This window comes from Malaclemys terrapin, chromosome 11, assembly GCF_027887155.1.
Source record: "Malaclemys terrapin pileata isolate rMalTer1 chromosome 11, rMalTer1.hap1, whole genome shotgun sequence".
Lineage (NCBI taxonomy): Eukaryota > Metazoa > Chordata > Testudines > Emydidae > Malaclemys > Malaclemys terrapin.
Window position 1 is genome coordinate 53,210,502 of NC_071515.1, and position 16,820 is coordinate 53,227,321.

At 47.0% G+C, this 16,820-nt stretch overlaps 2 protein-coding genes across 20 annotated transcripts in view; one reads left to right on the forward strand and one right to left on the reverse strand.

Annotated features, from left to right (window-relative positions):
- NEB (nebulin) overlaps positions 1 to 10,335 on the forward strand; it is a 202,644-nt gene extending 192,309 nt beyond the window's left edge. For all 19 annotated transcript variants that reach the window (XM_054044614.1, XM_054044625.1, XM_054044624.1 and 16 more), the window contains 3 exons: positions 1,327 to 1,476; positions 8,606 to 8,715; positions 9,722 to 10,335. In XM_054044614.1, coding sequence (XP_053900589.1) covers positions 1,327 to 1,476; positions 8,606 to 8,715; positions 9,722 to 9,895 — 434 coding nt within the window. In that variant the 3' untranslated portion in view covers positions 9,896 to 10,335. The remainder of the gene's footprint in view (positions 1 to 1,326; positions 1,477 to 8,605; positions 8,716 to 9,721) is intronic.
- A 4,304-nt stretch (positions 10,336 to 14,639) lies between these two features.
- The window catches only part of RIF1 (replication timing regulatory factor 1), a 59,784-nt gene continuing 57,603 nt past the window's right edge, over positions 14,640 to 16,820 (reverse strand). The window contains exons 34-35 of the mRNA XM_054044172.1: positions 16,306 to 16,414; positions 14,640 to 15,850 (exon numbers count right to left, since the gene is read on the reverse strand). Of these exons, the coding sequence (XP_053900147.1) occupies positions 15,630 to 15,850; positions 16,306 to 16,414 (330 nt within the window). The 3' untranslated portion in view covers positions 14,640 to 15,629. The remainder of the gene's footprint in view (positions 15,851 to 16,305; positions 16,415 to 16,820) is intronic.

Consider the following 16,820-nt stretch of genomic DNA (forward strand, 5'->3'; position numbering starts at 1 on the left):
TTGACCAGATGTTCTATTCAACACAGTGTGTGGTCAAATGTGTTGTTACTTGAAATGTATGTTTTTAGATACACAAGGACAGGTCAACTCTCTATCTACTATCCAATGAAGATTGAATTCCATCAGCAGGTTAAGGAATACAACCGAATAGATTTCCATGTTGACTTCTGGAAGCACTTTATTCAATATGGCTAGGATTTTCAAACCCACCTAGGGCCCAACGTCCCACTGAAAGATAACAGGACTTGCCTTTGAAAATCCCAGCCTACATGGCTATATGTTTAAACTTATCTACTTGTACGTATAGTTAACTGGATATTTGATATTGCTACTCTTCAGAAAACACATATTATTCAACCTCAAGTATATACATGTATATTATGCCTTTAACACAGATGCATTGGATTGTCTACTGCTGGCTTAAATCACTGTATTATAGGTTGCTTATCAAATGTGCGTCTTTCATCACTTATCTAAAATGAAATGGATGCAGAGCTGTTAGTCTTTTTTCTTACTCCCTTTCATTTTTAGAGAAAAGCTCTGTACTGCAAACACCAATAAGAAAAATGTTCAGCAATCTTGACCCAGCTTTGTGTTACTTGGGTGGGGGCAGAGGTTGATTTATGAATACATATTGCATCCTGCATGTTTTGGAAAATTCCAATCTAGTAAGAGTGACAACCAAAAGGGAGTTGTGTTCAGCTTCAGGTTTCATTAATGTTTATAAATGGCCCTGCTAATTTTTACTTATCATGTTAATAACTTAACTGAGACCAAGTGCTTTTAAAATATCACATTTTGCTTATTCCAAAGAAAGTGATAGTTAAATGTTGGCAATGTAGGTACCATCCAACCAGATACAGAAAAGGGAACATGAAGAAAAGTAGAGCACCTGCCCTCTAACTAGAGGGTGCAGCAGGAGAGAATGTTGGAAAACAGAATAAAAATATTGCTCTTTGTATTTAAAAAAAAAAAAAAAAAAAAATTTAGGAACATCACAATTGTGCCTATTAGGTTACAATTCTATCATGAAGTCCCCAGTGCCCCTTCAGTAGCACTGCAGCTGTATGTGTAGTTAAGAGTCCCTAATTCTGTGGTTTCTCCATTAGCTTTCTAAGCAACAGTAATATTTAGAATGTAAGTAACTTTTGCTTAGCTGCTTATATCTACCATGCCAGATTCTCTCCAGCTTACTGTATACCAACATAACTGCACTGATGTCAATAGTAATGCACTTTTAGAGAAAAATATGGCCTTTAGTAACAGCGTACCACCGAGGTAAATAGGTCCAGGCACTCAATCTGGTTTCTGCTTGTTCTCCTCCAGTCCAAGCCCAGCGCCGCAGCCGGGAGCAATCCCGCTCTGCCAGTGCATTAAGCCTCAGCGCTGGGGATGAGAAATCTGAGCATTCAGAAGGCGCTGATCACCACCTGTCTTATTACAGCAATGGAGGCCTCTTCACCACAACTACAACAGGTAGGAAGGGAACAAAATCTTGGAAGATCTCAGGATAAAAAAAGACTTCGGTAGCCCAGTTTCACTTCTCCTTTGCATTTTGTAAGACAGCTCCCTACCTCATTCTCACTAGTGCTTCATCTAACCTACAAGTAAATGTCAATAGAGCTATGGATGGTGTTAACCATTAGGACATTATCTAATTCTGAGGTATTTAACAACATAGGGACAGGCCAGTTCTTAATGGCTAAAGCACCACCAAAGTGGGACAACTGGGGCCTTGCCTGGAGAAAGGAAGATGTTCTAGTTGGACTATACTGGGACACTTGCCTGCTGCAAGTCCTGATGACTAACTCACCTATACCAAGAACTCTTTCTCCCTAAGCCTGTACTTCTCACATGTCATGTCTCACTCTCTTGCTGTCCCGGAAGCAGCAGGGGAGGAGGTGGCATATGTTGGCTGAATGGACTGTGGGAGGGAGAAACTGACACACAGCTTACGATATGGAAGCATGGGGTCAATGATGGAGAAAGTCTCTCTGTCCCCTTTTGGGGGTATGGGCTCTCTTCCAGCATTCTGTAGGAAGGGGATGGCTGGGGAAAATGGGGGGGATTATATGAGTGGGAAGAGATGTTGAACTCCTACTAAGGAACTTTTGGCTCACATCCCTCAACTTTAAAACCTCAGGGAAAAGGTATTACAGTGTGTCACTGCAGTACTTCAGAGGTGGTTAAAGCAATAGTACTAAGAGTTGGGACTCCTGGGTTCTTCTTCGAGTGATTGCTCCTGTGTATTCCACAATAGGTGTGCATGTTCGCCACATGCACCGGTGACGGAAGTTTTTCCCTTAGCAGTATCCGTAGCCGGGGAGCCCCGCGGTGACCCCTGGAGTGGCGCCTGTATATCGCGCTATAAGGGGAGCCACGGGCTCCTCCCACCCTCAGTTCCTCTTGCTCCCAGTGAAGGTAGTCAGAACTTTGCGCTTCAGCTTCGCTGCAGCCCTTCTTCTCTAGCGGTACCGTTCGTAAGATCGTTCTCAGTATTAGCTTGGGCTTGGGGCATGCCCTGCGCCCCAGGCTTCAAGTTGTGCGACTCCTGTCGCCGTTCTATGCCCAGGAGCGACCCTCACGCTGAGCATCTTCGCTGCCTGGGTGAGACTCATATTAGCGACCGTTGCAAGATCTGTAGTTTGTTCAAACCAAAAACTAAAAAGGAGAGGGACTTCAGACTTCGAGCTCTCCTGATGGAGTAGGCGTCAGCACCGACACCAGTGCGCAGATCAGACTCGGCACTGGCCGCCGCGTCGTCGGTATGTAGCGAGGCCCCCTTGACGCCGCTCTCCCTCCAGGAAGCAAGGGAAGGGCCCGGCTTTGCAGCGATGCCACGATAAGGACAAGGAGGAGGCTGGTCCCGCGCTGGACAGCCCTCGGTCCCCCCCGGGCTTAAGACCTCCAGCTCGTGGAGCGGAGCAGCCCAGTGCCATCGACCCAGACATCCCCAGTACGGATGCCGTCGATGCCGGAGGCGGTGCAGGTGGCAAAGGACATTGTCTTTGCCCATGCCAAGCTTGCAGCTGAGTACAGCCCCCAGGTCTCAAGGCAAGCCCCCGTTAGGTGCCCGTCAGACCTCTTCAGCGAGCTGCAGCTCCTGCTCCGGGGATCGCTCCCCGCACCGCTCGACGCGCAGCGCTGCTCTTCGGGTGACTCCCGGCCACCGTCAATACCACCCTGACCCTTTGACCCGCCGTTGAGATGGGAATCGCGGGCCCCCTCTACGCCGCCCGCCAGCGAGCGCAGGCACCGTGAGAGGCGCCGGGAACGCTCCCCGGAGCCGACCTAGATGCGGCGGACATCGTCGTTTGCGCTCCAGCTCCCGCTCGATCAGACCCCGCGTGGTACCCCGGCGTCAAGGCACCTGGCTTCGTACCGCTGTCACAGGTACCGAAGCAGTTCGTCGAGGGGGTACCGTTCCTCATCATCGAGGCCCAGATCGTGAGGGAGACGTCGCTACAGGCACCGTTCCCATCGCTCCCGTGGCACCAAACGCTCTTTGGCCACCTTGGCCTTGGCACCCCTCTTCCCGTCCTCGGGCCGTGCTGCCCCACCAGGACACGTTGTGCCATCGGGTACCCAGCAAGGTCAATGGCACAGTACCCCATGGCAAGGACAATGCTGCCAGTGGGCACCGTGGCAGCAGGTACCGGCCCAGCCCGGGGCCCGTTCGGTCACCAGAGCGTCCCAGGCTCCATCGGCCTCGTCGGGCCATCCACAGGATAAGTCGACGGGCCAAGACTCGGCGGACCCGCGACCGGACTCCGACCTGGGTCTCGACGCCCCGGCATTGATCGCGGTGCCCGGCTCCGCGTGTGCCGCGTCTCCGGCACCGGATGATGCCATTGTGGCACCTCCGCTTTTGGTCCTGCAGGAGGACTTTAAGGCACACCAGGACTTGCTGACGTGGGTGGCATCCAGCCTTCAGCTACAAGCCGAGATGGAGGAACTGTCTGATTCCCTCTTCAACGTTTTATCTCCCTCGGTACCAGGCCGTGTGGCCCTGCCACTCCACCAAGGTGTTGCCAACATCACCAGTTCCCTGTGGCAAACTCCCGCCTCCTTGGCTCCAATCTCCAAGAAGGCTGAGAGAAAGTACTTTGTGCTGGCGAAGGGTCACGAATACCTTTATTCCCACCCGGCGCCTAACTCACTTGTGGTTGAGTCGGTGAACCACAGGGAGCGCCAAGGCCAACCCGCGCCCACCCTCTGCCCACTCATCTCTTTTGGCAGAAAGATTTATTCGTTAGCTAGTTTTCAGCTGAGAGTAGCCAACCACCAGGCCTTACTCAGCAGGTATGACTTTAACCTGTGGGAGTCCTTGCCTAAGTTCGAGCCCCTTCCCCCAGACAAGGACAGGAAGGACTTCAGGGTTCTGGTGGAAGAGGGGTTGGCAGCAGCTAAGGCAGCCCTGCAGGCGGCGGCGGATGCGGCTGATACAGCGGCTCACTCCATGGCTTCCGCAATCTCCATGCACCGGGCGTCATGGCTCCTGTTATCGGGTCTGTCGATGGAGGCCCAATCTCTGATGCAGGACCTCCCGTTCGATGGCAAGGCCCTCTTTGCGGACCAGACGGACGTCAGGCTGCATGGGATGAAAGACTCCTGCACCACTCTGCAGACCTTGGGCCTCTACGTCCCTCCGGTGAAGGACAAGGCCAAATTGCTCCCGGCAGCTAAACCTGCTAGGAGCAGATACGAGCCCCCATATAAAAGGCCTAGAGACCAGAAACGCCGGTCTCAGAGGCAGTCCCGCTCTACCCAGCAGCCTGGTCCCCCTAAGGATAAGAGGCAGGGAAAGCAACCCCCCGACCAATGAAGTTTGTGTTCTGCAACTGATTGTCTGCCTTCCTCAGGGCTGGGTCCTGCATAATGTCGGACCAGTGGGTCCTCAGTACTATTTCCAAGGGATTCATTCTGCAGTTCACTTCTCCCCCGCCAAGCTACCCATTCCCCATCATGGTCCTGGGGGATCCCGAGCATGCCTGCCTCCTAGACCAGGAGGTGGATCAACTACTCAGCCTCGGGGTGGTGGAACGCATCCAGACACAGTTTCAGGGCAAGGGTTTTTACTCCCGTTACTTCCTGATCCCCAAGGCAAAAGGGAGTCTCAGACCCATCCTGGACCTGCGCGACCTGAACAGGTTTCTAACCCGTTCCAAGTTCCGCATAGCGTCCCTGGCTTCTATTATCCCCTCCCTAGACCCGGGGAAGTGGTATGCTGTCCTGGACCTCTATGATGCTTATTTCCATGTCCACATTTTCGAGGGGCACAGAGGCTTTCTCAGATTTGTGGTCGGGACGGGGCACTACCAGTTTGCGGTCCTCCCCTTTGGCCTGTCCCCAGCCCCCAAGGTGTTCACGAAATGCATGGCAGTGGTGGCGGCATACCTCAGGAAACAGGGGCTACAAATCTTTCCTTACCTGGACGACTGGCTCCTTAAGGGCGAGTCTCATCAAGAGGTGGAGTTCCACATGCGGCTACTCCTGGCCACCTGCAAAAACCTAGGCCTGATCCTGAACGAGGCCAAATCTACTCTAGTGCCAGTCCAGCGCATAGAGTTCAGTGGGGCTCTCCTAGATTCCTCCAAGGCTACGGCCTCTCTTCCCCTGGACAGGTTTGAGACCCTAAGGGATCTCATTATCTTGGTCTCCACGTTCCTGGTGACCACAGCCAGGGCATGCCTCTGGTTCCTGGGACACATGGCGGCCTGCACATATGTGGTTCGCCATGCCAGACTCTGGATGAGGCCCCTCCAACTCCAGCTAGCCTCCCAGTTCTCCCAAGCCCGGGATGGCCTGGACAAGATCCTCTCAATCCCGTCCCCGGTATTAGCTTCCCTTCAGTGGTGGTCCCTCCCGAGCAATATCCTACAAGGGGGTTCCCTTCAGGGAGGCCAACCCATCCATAGACCTGATGTCCGATGCTTCGGACCTAGGCTGGGGAGCCCACATGGGAGATGTGCAGACCATGGGGACATAGTCACCCCCGGACTTGTCCATATAAATGTCAGGGAACTCAGGGCGATACGACTGGCGTGTAGGGCATTTCTCACGCACCTCTGTGGCAGGGTAGTCAGAGTCCTCATGGACAATACTGCCGCCATATCAAGGAACAAGGCAGGACTCGTTCCCTAGCCCTCTGCTGGGAAGCCCTGGCCTTATGGGAGTTCTGTATAGCCCACGATATCTCCCCGGCATCTGCAATATGCAAGCAGACTGCGTCAGTAGGGTCTTCTCCCCCCAGTACGAGTGGTTGCTCCACTCGGAGGTCACCCACAGGATTTTCCTAGAGTGGGGAGCGCCCCAGATCGACCTGTTTGCTACCCGCCAGAACTGGTGCTGCCCACAGTTCTGCTCCAGGGGACGGGTGGAGAATGGCACGCTCTCCAACGCATTTCTCATGAGCTGGTCAGGCCAGCTCCTATATGCCTCCCCTTCATCGCCAAGGTCCTGGAGAAAGTAAAGGTGGACAAGGCGAGGGTCATTCTCATAGCCCCAGTGTGGCCCTGCCCACACTCGTACGGGCCCCTCCTACGTCTCTTGGCAGCCTCCCCCGAGGACGCTACCGCTCCGCCCGGACCTCCTCTCCCAAGATGGAGGATGCCTCCTCCATCCCAACCTGGCCATGTTCCACCTGACAGCGTGGCTGCTCCGTGGCTAAACAAGTATTCGGAGCAGGTTAGGCGAGTCCTCCTGGAAAGCTGTCCATGCGTTGGATGTACGTGGCAAAGTGGTCCAGATTTGCCAGGTGGGTGAGCAAGGGGGGAGTTTCTGCCGCTCCTCTCCAGTTCATCCTGGACTACCTTTTGTCCCTTAGGACCCATGGTCTGGCACCAGCCTCAGTCAGGGTACAGCTCGCACCCATATCGGCTTTTCACCCACCAGTGCAAGGGCACTCGCTCTTTTCCCACCCTATGACCTCTTGCTTCCTGAAGGGCCTAGTCCATTCGTTCCCATACGCTAGACCCCCGTGCCACAATGGGACCTCAACCTGGTCTTGTCATGTCTCACGGGGCCCCCCCTTCGAACCACTAGCCATGTGTTCCTGGTCACACCTCTCATGGAAGGTGGCCTTCCTTGTGGCAATCACGTCTGCCGGATGTGTCTCACAGCTCAGGGCCTTGAACCTCCCTATACAGTTTTCCATAGGGATAAGGTCCAGCTTCGCCCACACCCGACATTCCTCCCTCCATATGGAGCACAGTATCTTTCTTCCCGTGCTCTGCCCTAAGCCCCACGCCTCTAACGAGGAACGTTGCCTCCACACGCTGAATGTGCGTAGGGCATTGACTTTTTATCTGGATCAGACTAAGCTGTTCCGGAGATCCTCTCAACGCTTTGTTGCTTCAGCCGAGCGGGCAACCTATTGCTACCCAGCGGCTCTCCCGCTGGATTACCTCATGCATACGCATGTGCTATGACCTGGCAGGGATTCCCCCACCACTTATCATTAAGGCTCACTTTACAAGGGCTCAGGCCCCATCAGCTGCCCATGTCCCCATTCAGGACACCTGTAGGGCGGCCACGTGGGCCTCAGTTCACACGTTTACTTTGCATTACGCAATCATCTCCCAGTCTAGGGACGACGACGGGTTCGGCCGGGCGGTACTTCGTCCCGAACCATTGTGAACTCCTCTAACAGATACGGCTTGGAATCATCTACTGTGGAATACACAGGAGCAATCACTTGCTGAAGAAAGGAGTTACCTGTTCCGTAACTGGCGTTCTTCGAGATGTGTTGCTCCTGTCTATTCCACACCCCGCCCTCCTTCCCCTCTCTCAGAGTTGGCTGGCAAGAAGGAACTGAGAGTAGGGGGAGCCCGGGCTCCCCTTATAGCACAATATGCAGGCAGCACTCCAGGGGTTGCCGCGGGGCTCCCCGGCTATGGATACTGCTAAGGGAAAAACTTCCGGCACCGCTGCACGTGGCGAGCATGCACACCTACTGTGGAATAGACAGGAGCAACATATCTTGCAGAACACCAGTTACAGAACAGGTAGCTGTGCAACAGACTGTGTGACATATGGCCCAGACACGTGAAACAACTTGTCCAATTTTCGAACTTCATAACCCTGTGAGGTAGATATTATGGCCCTTTTAAATATCTGCACACCATTCAAGATACTCAGGTTTTTTTCAATCAAACCTTTCATCTAACAATACATTTTAGCCATGACAGAAACATAACTACACAATCTTGAGACAAGCAACAGAGGGTGCTGTGGCACCTTTAAGACTAACAGAAGTATTGGGAGCATAAGCTGTTGTGGGTAAGAACCTCACTTCTTCAGCTGCAAGTAATGGAAATCTCCAGAGGCAGGTATAAATCAGTATGGAGATAAGGTTAGTTCAGTCAGGGAGGGTGAGGTGCTCTGCTAGTAGTTGAGGTTCTTGAGACAGTGGCTGAGTACCTGATGTACATTGGGTTAAATAAATAAAATTAAATTGATGATTTGACCAAGTATCTTTATTCATGTTCAAAATACTATTTGTATGCAAAGTTCTTAGCTCGGGAAAAACTTGAAGGGGGAAGGGAGAGAGAAAAAAAATAATCCTCCAACTCACTTATCATTTAAACAACCTTTTCTTTTCCAGTGGCTTACAAACAAGCTAAAACTATAGAACTGCCACAACAAAGATCTTCTTCTGTTGCCACCCAGCTGACAACAGTGTCTTCCGTTCCCTCTCACCCATCTACCACGGGTGTAAGTAAAATTGATTACATTGTTTTTGAACTGTCAGGCCTAAGTTGTTTTACTAGCTACAATGAAATTAATGGTTGTGATTTTCTTTAGCCACTTTCACCTTTTCCCCATGGTGATCATACTGAATAAACAGGCTCAGTTTAGAGCTAGTACCATTTATGCACCTGAGGCCTTCTATTAACTGCAGCATCTGGAATCTCCTGTGATTTAGGTAACAGGCTTGGCTTCTCCAAGTATAATAGTTTCTTCAGATATCACACATTAAACAACATGGGCGGTCCCTCAAGCATTGATGAGCACTAAGGCACACCGCATGCAGAAACTGATTCAGTAGCAGATGTGCCAGCATGCCACACTGATAGTGGAAGGTCTGGGCAAAATGATGCATCTTACATTAGCAGGAATGGCATGAGCTCCAGCCCAGACCTGACAATTACATAGTAGTCTTCTCACCCTCTAAGGGCTGCTTTTTAAACCTAAAGCCAGGGACCACGTTTATTACCATTAGCTGAGGACATGCAAGTTAAATGACAAGTTCCAGCTGTGCCAGGGGGAAATGCAAGGTGTGTACAGTCCTGCCCTCAGCAAGAGTTCTGCAAGGGGAGGGTGGCTTAAAATTGGTGGCTAGAGCTCCATACAAGTCTGCCATTCAGAGTTGCCCAAATGATACACTAAGATAGGGCATCCCTTTTTTGGGTTCCAGTCTCCTTCATGAAGTGGACATTACAGACACTGCTGTGTGACCGCCCAACTAACCTCTTCTCCCCACCCCACATTGTGCAGGCATGGAATACATGGCTGAGAACTGGAGCTGAACGTAGCCTGCAAACTACAGAGTTTATTTATTGGGGGAGGGGGAATTGGGCTAAATATTTACAAGCATAAAGAGAATATGAAATTACATCCTTGGGTGGTACACTGCTGCCTTATAACCTGTTAAAAAAAGCCATAAGTTGCCACAAATTGTTCAACCTCTTAGTATGACTTTTTCTTTTTTTTTAAATAGAAGACCTACCGTGCCATGTATGACTATATGGCAGCTGATGCTGATGAAGTTTCCTTCAAAGATGGAGATGCAATTGTAAATGTCCAGGCTATTGATGAAGGCTGGATGTATGGGACTGTACAGAGGACTGGCAAGACTGGCATGCTTCCAGCCAACTATGTAGAAGCTGTCTGAATGAAAATTAGGTCTTCCATAAAGCATATTTACATGGTCAAAACACATAGGCACTTTGGGTTTTTTTTAAAACCCCAAATCAGACTGGCCACTATAAATTAAACCCCTTTCTAAAGTGCTTATTGTTTTCCCCAAGTGATGGTCTTACATATTGTCATTCTAAAAAATATATATATATATAACAAAAATGTTTTAAAAAACACCATTTACAATTCATTTCTGATGAGAATGTTTGCTAACACACTAGAAGTCCCTAGAGCAGTGTGTTCTTCCAAACTATCTTTTTAGGACTGGATTTGTTCATAAAAACCTATTATAATGCCATCTTCCCTGAGTTATTTTTATGCAAGCAAAATTTTGACAAAGGGTTCTGAGTACCTTTTGGTTTGGAATCCAGTTGAATTTCACACTATTCAAATATAATTTTAAAAAGTCTGCAACTTCGTTGGTTTTATTGGTTTTCCTATCATGCACCCTAGGATTTTTCTATGCTGTTCTAAAAATGTTTGAATATATTTATTGTTCCCAATAAGCAACATGTAAACTTAACATCTCAAACCAGCCAAACGTAAACCTGGAAAAAGCCTCTCCTCTCTTCTGCTTGCTGAGCACTGATGCATGTTTTTTTCATCCGATTGTGGTGGTGTCAGTAGTCACTAATTTACAAGGAAACAGCTTTCTAAGTTCACATGTCTGCAGTATGATTGATGCATTAACTTTGGGTCAAGAGCAGTGAAACAATCTGCATATTAAACAATCTTGCTACAAAACAATCTCGTCTGAAAATCCTTGCATTATACATATTCAAAGATCTTTATTCCACTGTTACAAGATATAGTTGAGGCCAAGATTTTAAACAGAATTCAGAAAAGGAATGGACACATTCATGTGGATAACGAGAACTTCAGTTACATTAGTACGATTTTTTTAAATCAACAAGTTTGAAAGGCATATAAAACACACAAAAATGCTTCGGGGCATTAGCTAACCTCTGAGGGGTTTGGGAAGAAATTATGGGCAAATTAATTAACTTCCTCCCATCTAGTCCTGGCCCATCAGATAGAATACTGTAGTACAGGTACCAGTGGTCTAATGATCCAATATGAAAATGTCTATGTTCCATTTATCAGCAGGTTAAATTTTACAGCAAAGTTGTCCAAGCAGCCTGACTAATATCTCTAGAAGACTGAAGCCTCTCCTTTGGCTACGTTACCTGTGTATTTTCAGCACAAACTCACTCATATTCTGGGGACCAGTGGTTTTCAGTTGCCACACCATGACATCATGGTCCTGGAGAACAGAACTTTCTTACCAATAATTTCCTTTCTGTTAATTGTCTCTTACAATTCTTGATGTCTGGACTGTTCTCCTCTCGCTGCAGCTCACAGAGGCAGATTAGAGTTTTGGAGCTGCCTGGTCTGGCCATTGCTCCCTCTGCTCACTCCAAGATGAGTTATTTCCAAGCTGTAAAACTTGCATAAAATTAACAAATATTCCAGAGATAACAAAATGACTATATACATTAGACTAAAGATCAGTCGTATGGTAATGTTTCCACTTAATAACTGGGCAGAATTGTGGGAGAGGCTGCTAGCAGAAAGACAATTATCGGTAAGAAATTTTCCATTCTGCAGCTCTGTCTTCCACAGTTCTTGAAGTCTGTGAAGTAGCAAGCACTGAACAGATGTAGGGAGGGTTTAGAAAAAGTAAAAAAAATAAAAAATAAAAAAAAAATAGTATCCTTCCCCATCTGTGTTATTTGCTCAGAGGGCAAAATCATTTACAGGCTACCACCCGCAGCATTTTCCTGCCAAAGGATGCCTCAGCAGAGGACAGGAAGTCCACCTTGTAGTGCTTCACAAACAAGTGTCTGCTGTGGATGTATTAGCTTGTTCTGTCCACGAAGTCGCCAGAGTTTGCATAGTGTGTGCCCTGATCCCTTCTGGACCTGGAATCTCCTGAAGCCTTCTACACTTCCACAATGTGTGATCTAATTACTTAACAATAGAGGACTTGGAAGCACTGAGTCCTTGCCATTTTGGATGGAAGGATACAGCAGGACCCCTGCTCTCCTCATGGACTGTAATTTTAAGGTACATTTTCAGCATGCTTCTGACATATAGGCCAGGTCTACACTAACCCCCTAATTCGAACTAAGGTATGGAACTTCAGCTACGTGAATAACGTAGCTGAAGTTCGAAGTACCTTAGTTCGAACTTACCTTGGTCCACACTCGGCAGGCAGGCTCCCCCGTCGACTCCGCGGTACTCCTCTCGCCGAGCTGGAGTACCGCAGTCGACGGCGAGCACTTCCGGGTTCGACTTATCGCGTCCAGACTAGACGCGATAAGTCGAACCCAGAAGTTGGATCGCTCGCCGCCGAACTACCGGGTAAGTGTAGCCAAGGCCTTACTGTGTGCCATTTCTCCTTGGTGGGGTGTTGTGTCCTTAGACAGAATGAAGGTAGAACCCCCTTTTGGGAAGTGTGTAAAGAAGAGTTCACCTTTAGGATAAATGATCCCAGAGTTCTGAGCTCCACCTTGTCTTCACATACCATGCAGTAAGGTTTCTGCATAGAAGTGCCATGAGTGCCGACATCTGCCTGGCAGACATGATGGCTATCAGAAAGCAAGTTTTCATTGACAAATAAAATGGTGACACTGACACCAGTGGTTCACAGGGGTGTTATCAGGGCTCTCAGTACAAATGCAAGTCAAGTCCCACTTGGGATAAAGAGATCTAGTTGCCCACTTGGCTAACAGACTGCCCTAAGGAATGTACCTGGGGGTTCTCTACCAGACAGCCCCGAAATCCTGCAAATGTGACACTGCTAAGGGCAGACAGCGGACATGCAATGGCACTGGGTTGGGACCTTTGTCGAAGACTTATTGAAGAAAATTAAGATAGCAAATCCTAGAAACCCAGGAATTCCAGCTATGTGTTCCTGGCACAAGGTCGCAAAATTTTGTCCAGACAGGTGTATGCTTTCAAGGCTGATACTCTTAAGAGAAAAATATTCTGATGACTTTGAAGGACAGACCTAATGATACTAGTGCTTCTCTTTCAGTAGCCAAGCTGTTAGATGATGCCTGTTTGGGTCTGCCTGCAGCAGAGGACCTGGTTAGATATTCTGCTTCTTTAGGAGCTGTAGTGACCCAGTTTTGCAAGATCCCTTTGTAACTCTTTGCAGTCTGTTTTGGACTTAACTGAGTAATTTTGTATCATCTGCAAACTTTGCCACCTCACTGTTTACTCCTTTTTGCAGATCATTTATGAATATGTTGATCAGCACTGATCCCAGACCAGTACAAGCCCCTGGGGGGACACCACTATTTACTTCTCACCATTCTGAAAATGGACCATTTATTCCTACCCTTTGTTTCCTTTTAACTGCAGTGCCTGGGAATGCTTTCAGGATCATCTAAAGAGCCTTAATTCAATGACAAACCTTTTGTTATCTTAATCACCCTGCTTCTGTTTATAAACAAACTTCCTGCCCCAAGAGCAGAAGCTGTCAGCAACACAGAACTCATCACATTCCACACTCAAGCTCTGGCTCCTGGGTGCTGAGCACCCACTATTCCCCCCTGCCGCTGTGGACGAAGCAACCCATTCCTCCAGGAAATGGGAGATTCTGCCCCCAAGCGCCAGCTCTGGGCAGAGACTTACGCAGCCTGTCATGGAAAGGCTTTGGGAGCTACAATGCTCCCTTGGGGATTTCCTCCCAAGCCACGGTTCCACAGCTTTCTTCTGGAGAATCTGCTGGTATTCTTGCGACAATGAAGGCTGAAAGGAACACGTTTGTTTCAAGGCTGGTCTGTATTCTCTCGTAAGGCATCGTGGGGTGTTGGAAAGGACCGTTCGATTTTGTGGCACTGTCTGCCAGTCTAGCTTTGCTCTGAAACGCAGGGCTCCCATGAATTTGGCAGAACATGGCGCCTGCTTTGAGTGGTTATCCACCTTCCACGGATGGAACCATAAGTCACTGAGCTGACGGCCATGACTGGCTGAGAAACTCATCACGCCCTCTAAGACCTCAGCAACTGTGATCTTCCAGCCAGGAGATGCCATCACAAAGCACATAGCTGCTAAGGATGCTGAGGAGGCCTTAAAGATCTTTTTTGAGAGTACTGTAGCCTCCATTTTTCTATTTATGAGGAGCCAGCATAGAGGCAGTACTGCTGAGGCTCTGAGGGGTTCCAACAGATAAAAAAACTGGCCCAAGTGGAGGAGGAGGGGCTGTGACAGAGATCAATGCTCAGCACTCCCCCAAAGTTTGACAAAAAAGTCCCTTAGGCAGATGCAAAGGCAGGAGCTGTAAAAATCACTATCATAATAAGCACTATTAAGAAAAGTGCTGAGGAGACCCTTCAGACAGCATTTGCCAGGAGAGTTCTGACCACTGCCTGAGACGCATCTTCAGCAGGGCTGGCTCCAGGGTTTTTGCCTCCCCAAGCAGCCCAAAATTTAAAAAAAAGGCCGTGATCACAATCTGCGGCAATTCGGCAGGAGGTCCTTCACTCCGAGTGGGAGTGAGGGACCCTCCACCGAATTGCCGCCTAATAGCTGGACATGCCGCCCCCCTCCGGAGTGGCTGCCCCAAGCACCTGCTTGCTAAGCTGGTGCCTGGAGCCGGCCCTGATCTTCAGGCAAGTTTCACATGCATCATACTTCTTGTTCAGACTACACTAAAAAAATGAAATATGAATTTCTATTCACAAGAAAGACTGTATTAACCATTAGAGAACTATTCATTGTTTTATTTTTACATACAGAAGTCCTAAAAACAGCTGCAGTAATCACATTATATGACTGTCCATTCCTGAAACTACATTATATACAAATTATATTTCCAAAGTAAAACCCAAGAACTCTCACTAAACAAGGTCTTTGAGAAGCAGCAGTGCATTCCATGCAATCAAAATTCAAAATCATAAATTATAACCAACATCTGCAACAATAAGTCTATACAGAATATACAAAATTGTGCATGTCAAATCTATTTCCAGTGGGACATAACACTGCTGCACATAAAATTGTAAGGGCACATGAAAGGAGCCTGAGAAATTCTACAGCAAACCCTTATGACCTCATAAGCCAATTCTATTACCAGCTTTGCCTTTTGAGGTCTATAAAAATGCATGCAAAAATAGACTAACTCAGGTGCTTGATAACTGGACCTTACTGAGATGTGAAAGATACTACTGTAAGGAATTAGTCAAGCATAGCACATCTCAATATGAAATAGGGTCTAAACCAGAAAGAATTCCTCTCAAAATATCAGCAATTTAAAACAAAATCACAGGAGCATTAGGTAAAACTGAGCAACACTTTCTGGTTTCAATTAATTAGAGTTCTGAGATATATAACCTTTTACATTTAATAAGGCTTCACAGGAATAAAAACACTTTACATTTGAAAAATATTTAAGATACTATTTAGGTTTCACAGTCTTTGCTATTGCATATCTTAACAAGTTTACTTTTCAATTACTTGAAAGACTATGCACAGCTATAAAACAAATACTTTTAACATGGAAATGATCCCACAAATTAAAAAAAATTAAGCAATATACCATGATACACTGTCTCCCTCTGTATTAAAAAGTTTGCCATTGCATGAATGTTCAGTTTTTATGGAATACTTCATATTATCAGTCAAAAATAAAAAACTGGATTTCAAAAACTGTTGTATATCAAAACCTCATGCTTGAAAAGTGTTTCAAGTACAAATGACTAAACAGAACTTTCATGGGGTGGTGACTTCCAACGGGACTGCAAATTTTTCATAATACAGTTTGTCATGCTACCAAGTTTCTCTTGCATTTCAAAAAGTTGGCTCCCTGAATAACTGTGAAGATCTTCAGAGGTTAGCTGAGCAGCAAGTGCACTGACCTGGGTCAAGAGATCTGTTGTGGGCTGTCCATCTGTACTCAAGGCAACTGGTTCACTCAAATCTAAAAAAAAAAAGAAACAAAATTGATTAATATATACTGTTGTAAACGTGAAATTCATTGGTATGGAAATGTTATGAGTTTCTGCTATGAAAAAAATGGGTCTACATCACATTTATGGCACCAACATAATTCAGCTGCTGAATGCGGAAAATTTAAAAATATTCCACTTTGATATGAATTCGTTAGCATGTTTATTATAAAAAAGTCTTCTATTCATGTTCTAACTAGTATCAATGATATGTAGCAAAGTACTACTAAAGGTGATCACCTCCCAAAATCAACGAAATTCAATTACACAGCAGTTTTAGGAAGCTACCATCACAAAAGGGTATTAATTGAATTTGTCACGCTACTCAAACTAAGCAAGCTACAAGTTACACTTATATTATGACAATGGCAGGAGAGCAAGTGACAAAACCCAAATCTGAAGTCAAACAAGATAATGCAATGTTTACCAGTTGCAAGTCTTTCTTCATCTGTGGAAAAAGGTTTCTCATCTATGACATTTTCTGTCTTCTCCCTGTCTTCAAGGGCTGCAATTTCATCAAATCCACGAGCCTTCACCTACAGATTTAATTACGAAAAAGATCAGAAAGGAAAAAAGATTTTTCCCCAAAAGGAGGCAGTCTGATATCACATGGTGGAACGCACTTATCATACATTTTAAAAATGTAATTTGAATTTCACAATTTTTTGAACACAACTGCTGTTTAACCATATTACTGTGGTCATTACCTTGGTAAAACAGTGACCTGTGTGATATTGGCAGCATGCAAACTCTATACTAAGCTGTAGCTGGTTTCCACCACACTTGAATATTGCTTTGATAGACAAATGTTAAAATTGTACTTTAAGTCAATATTAAAGCATGTGTAAGATTGGGAACTCCCATATTATTGGCATCACAAGTTACTTTTTTAATCCAGTCACTGCCAACACCATGCTCAGAAACTAGCTGTGTTTTAAATTT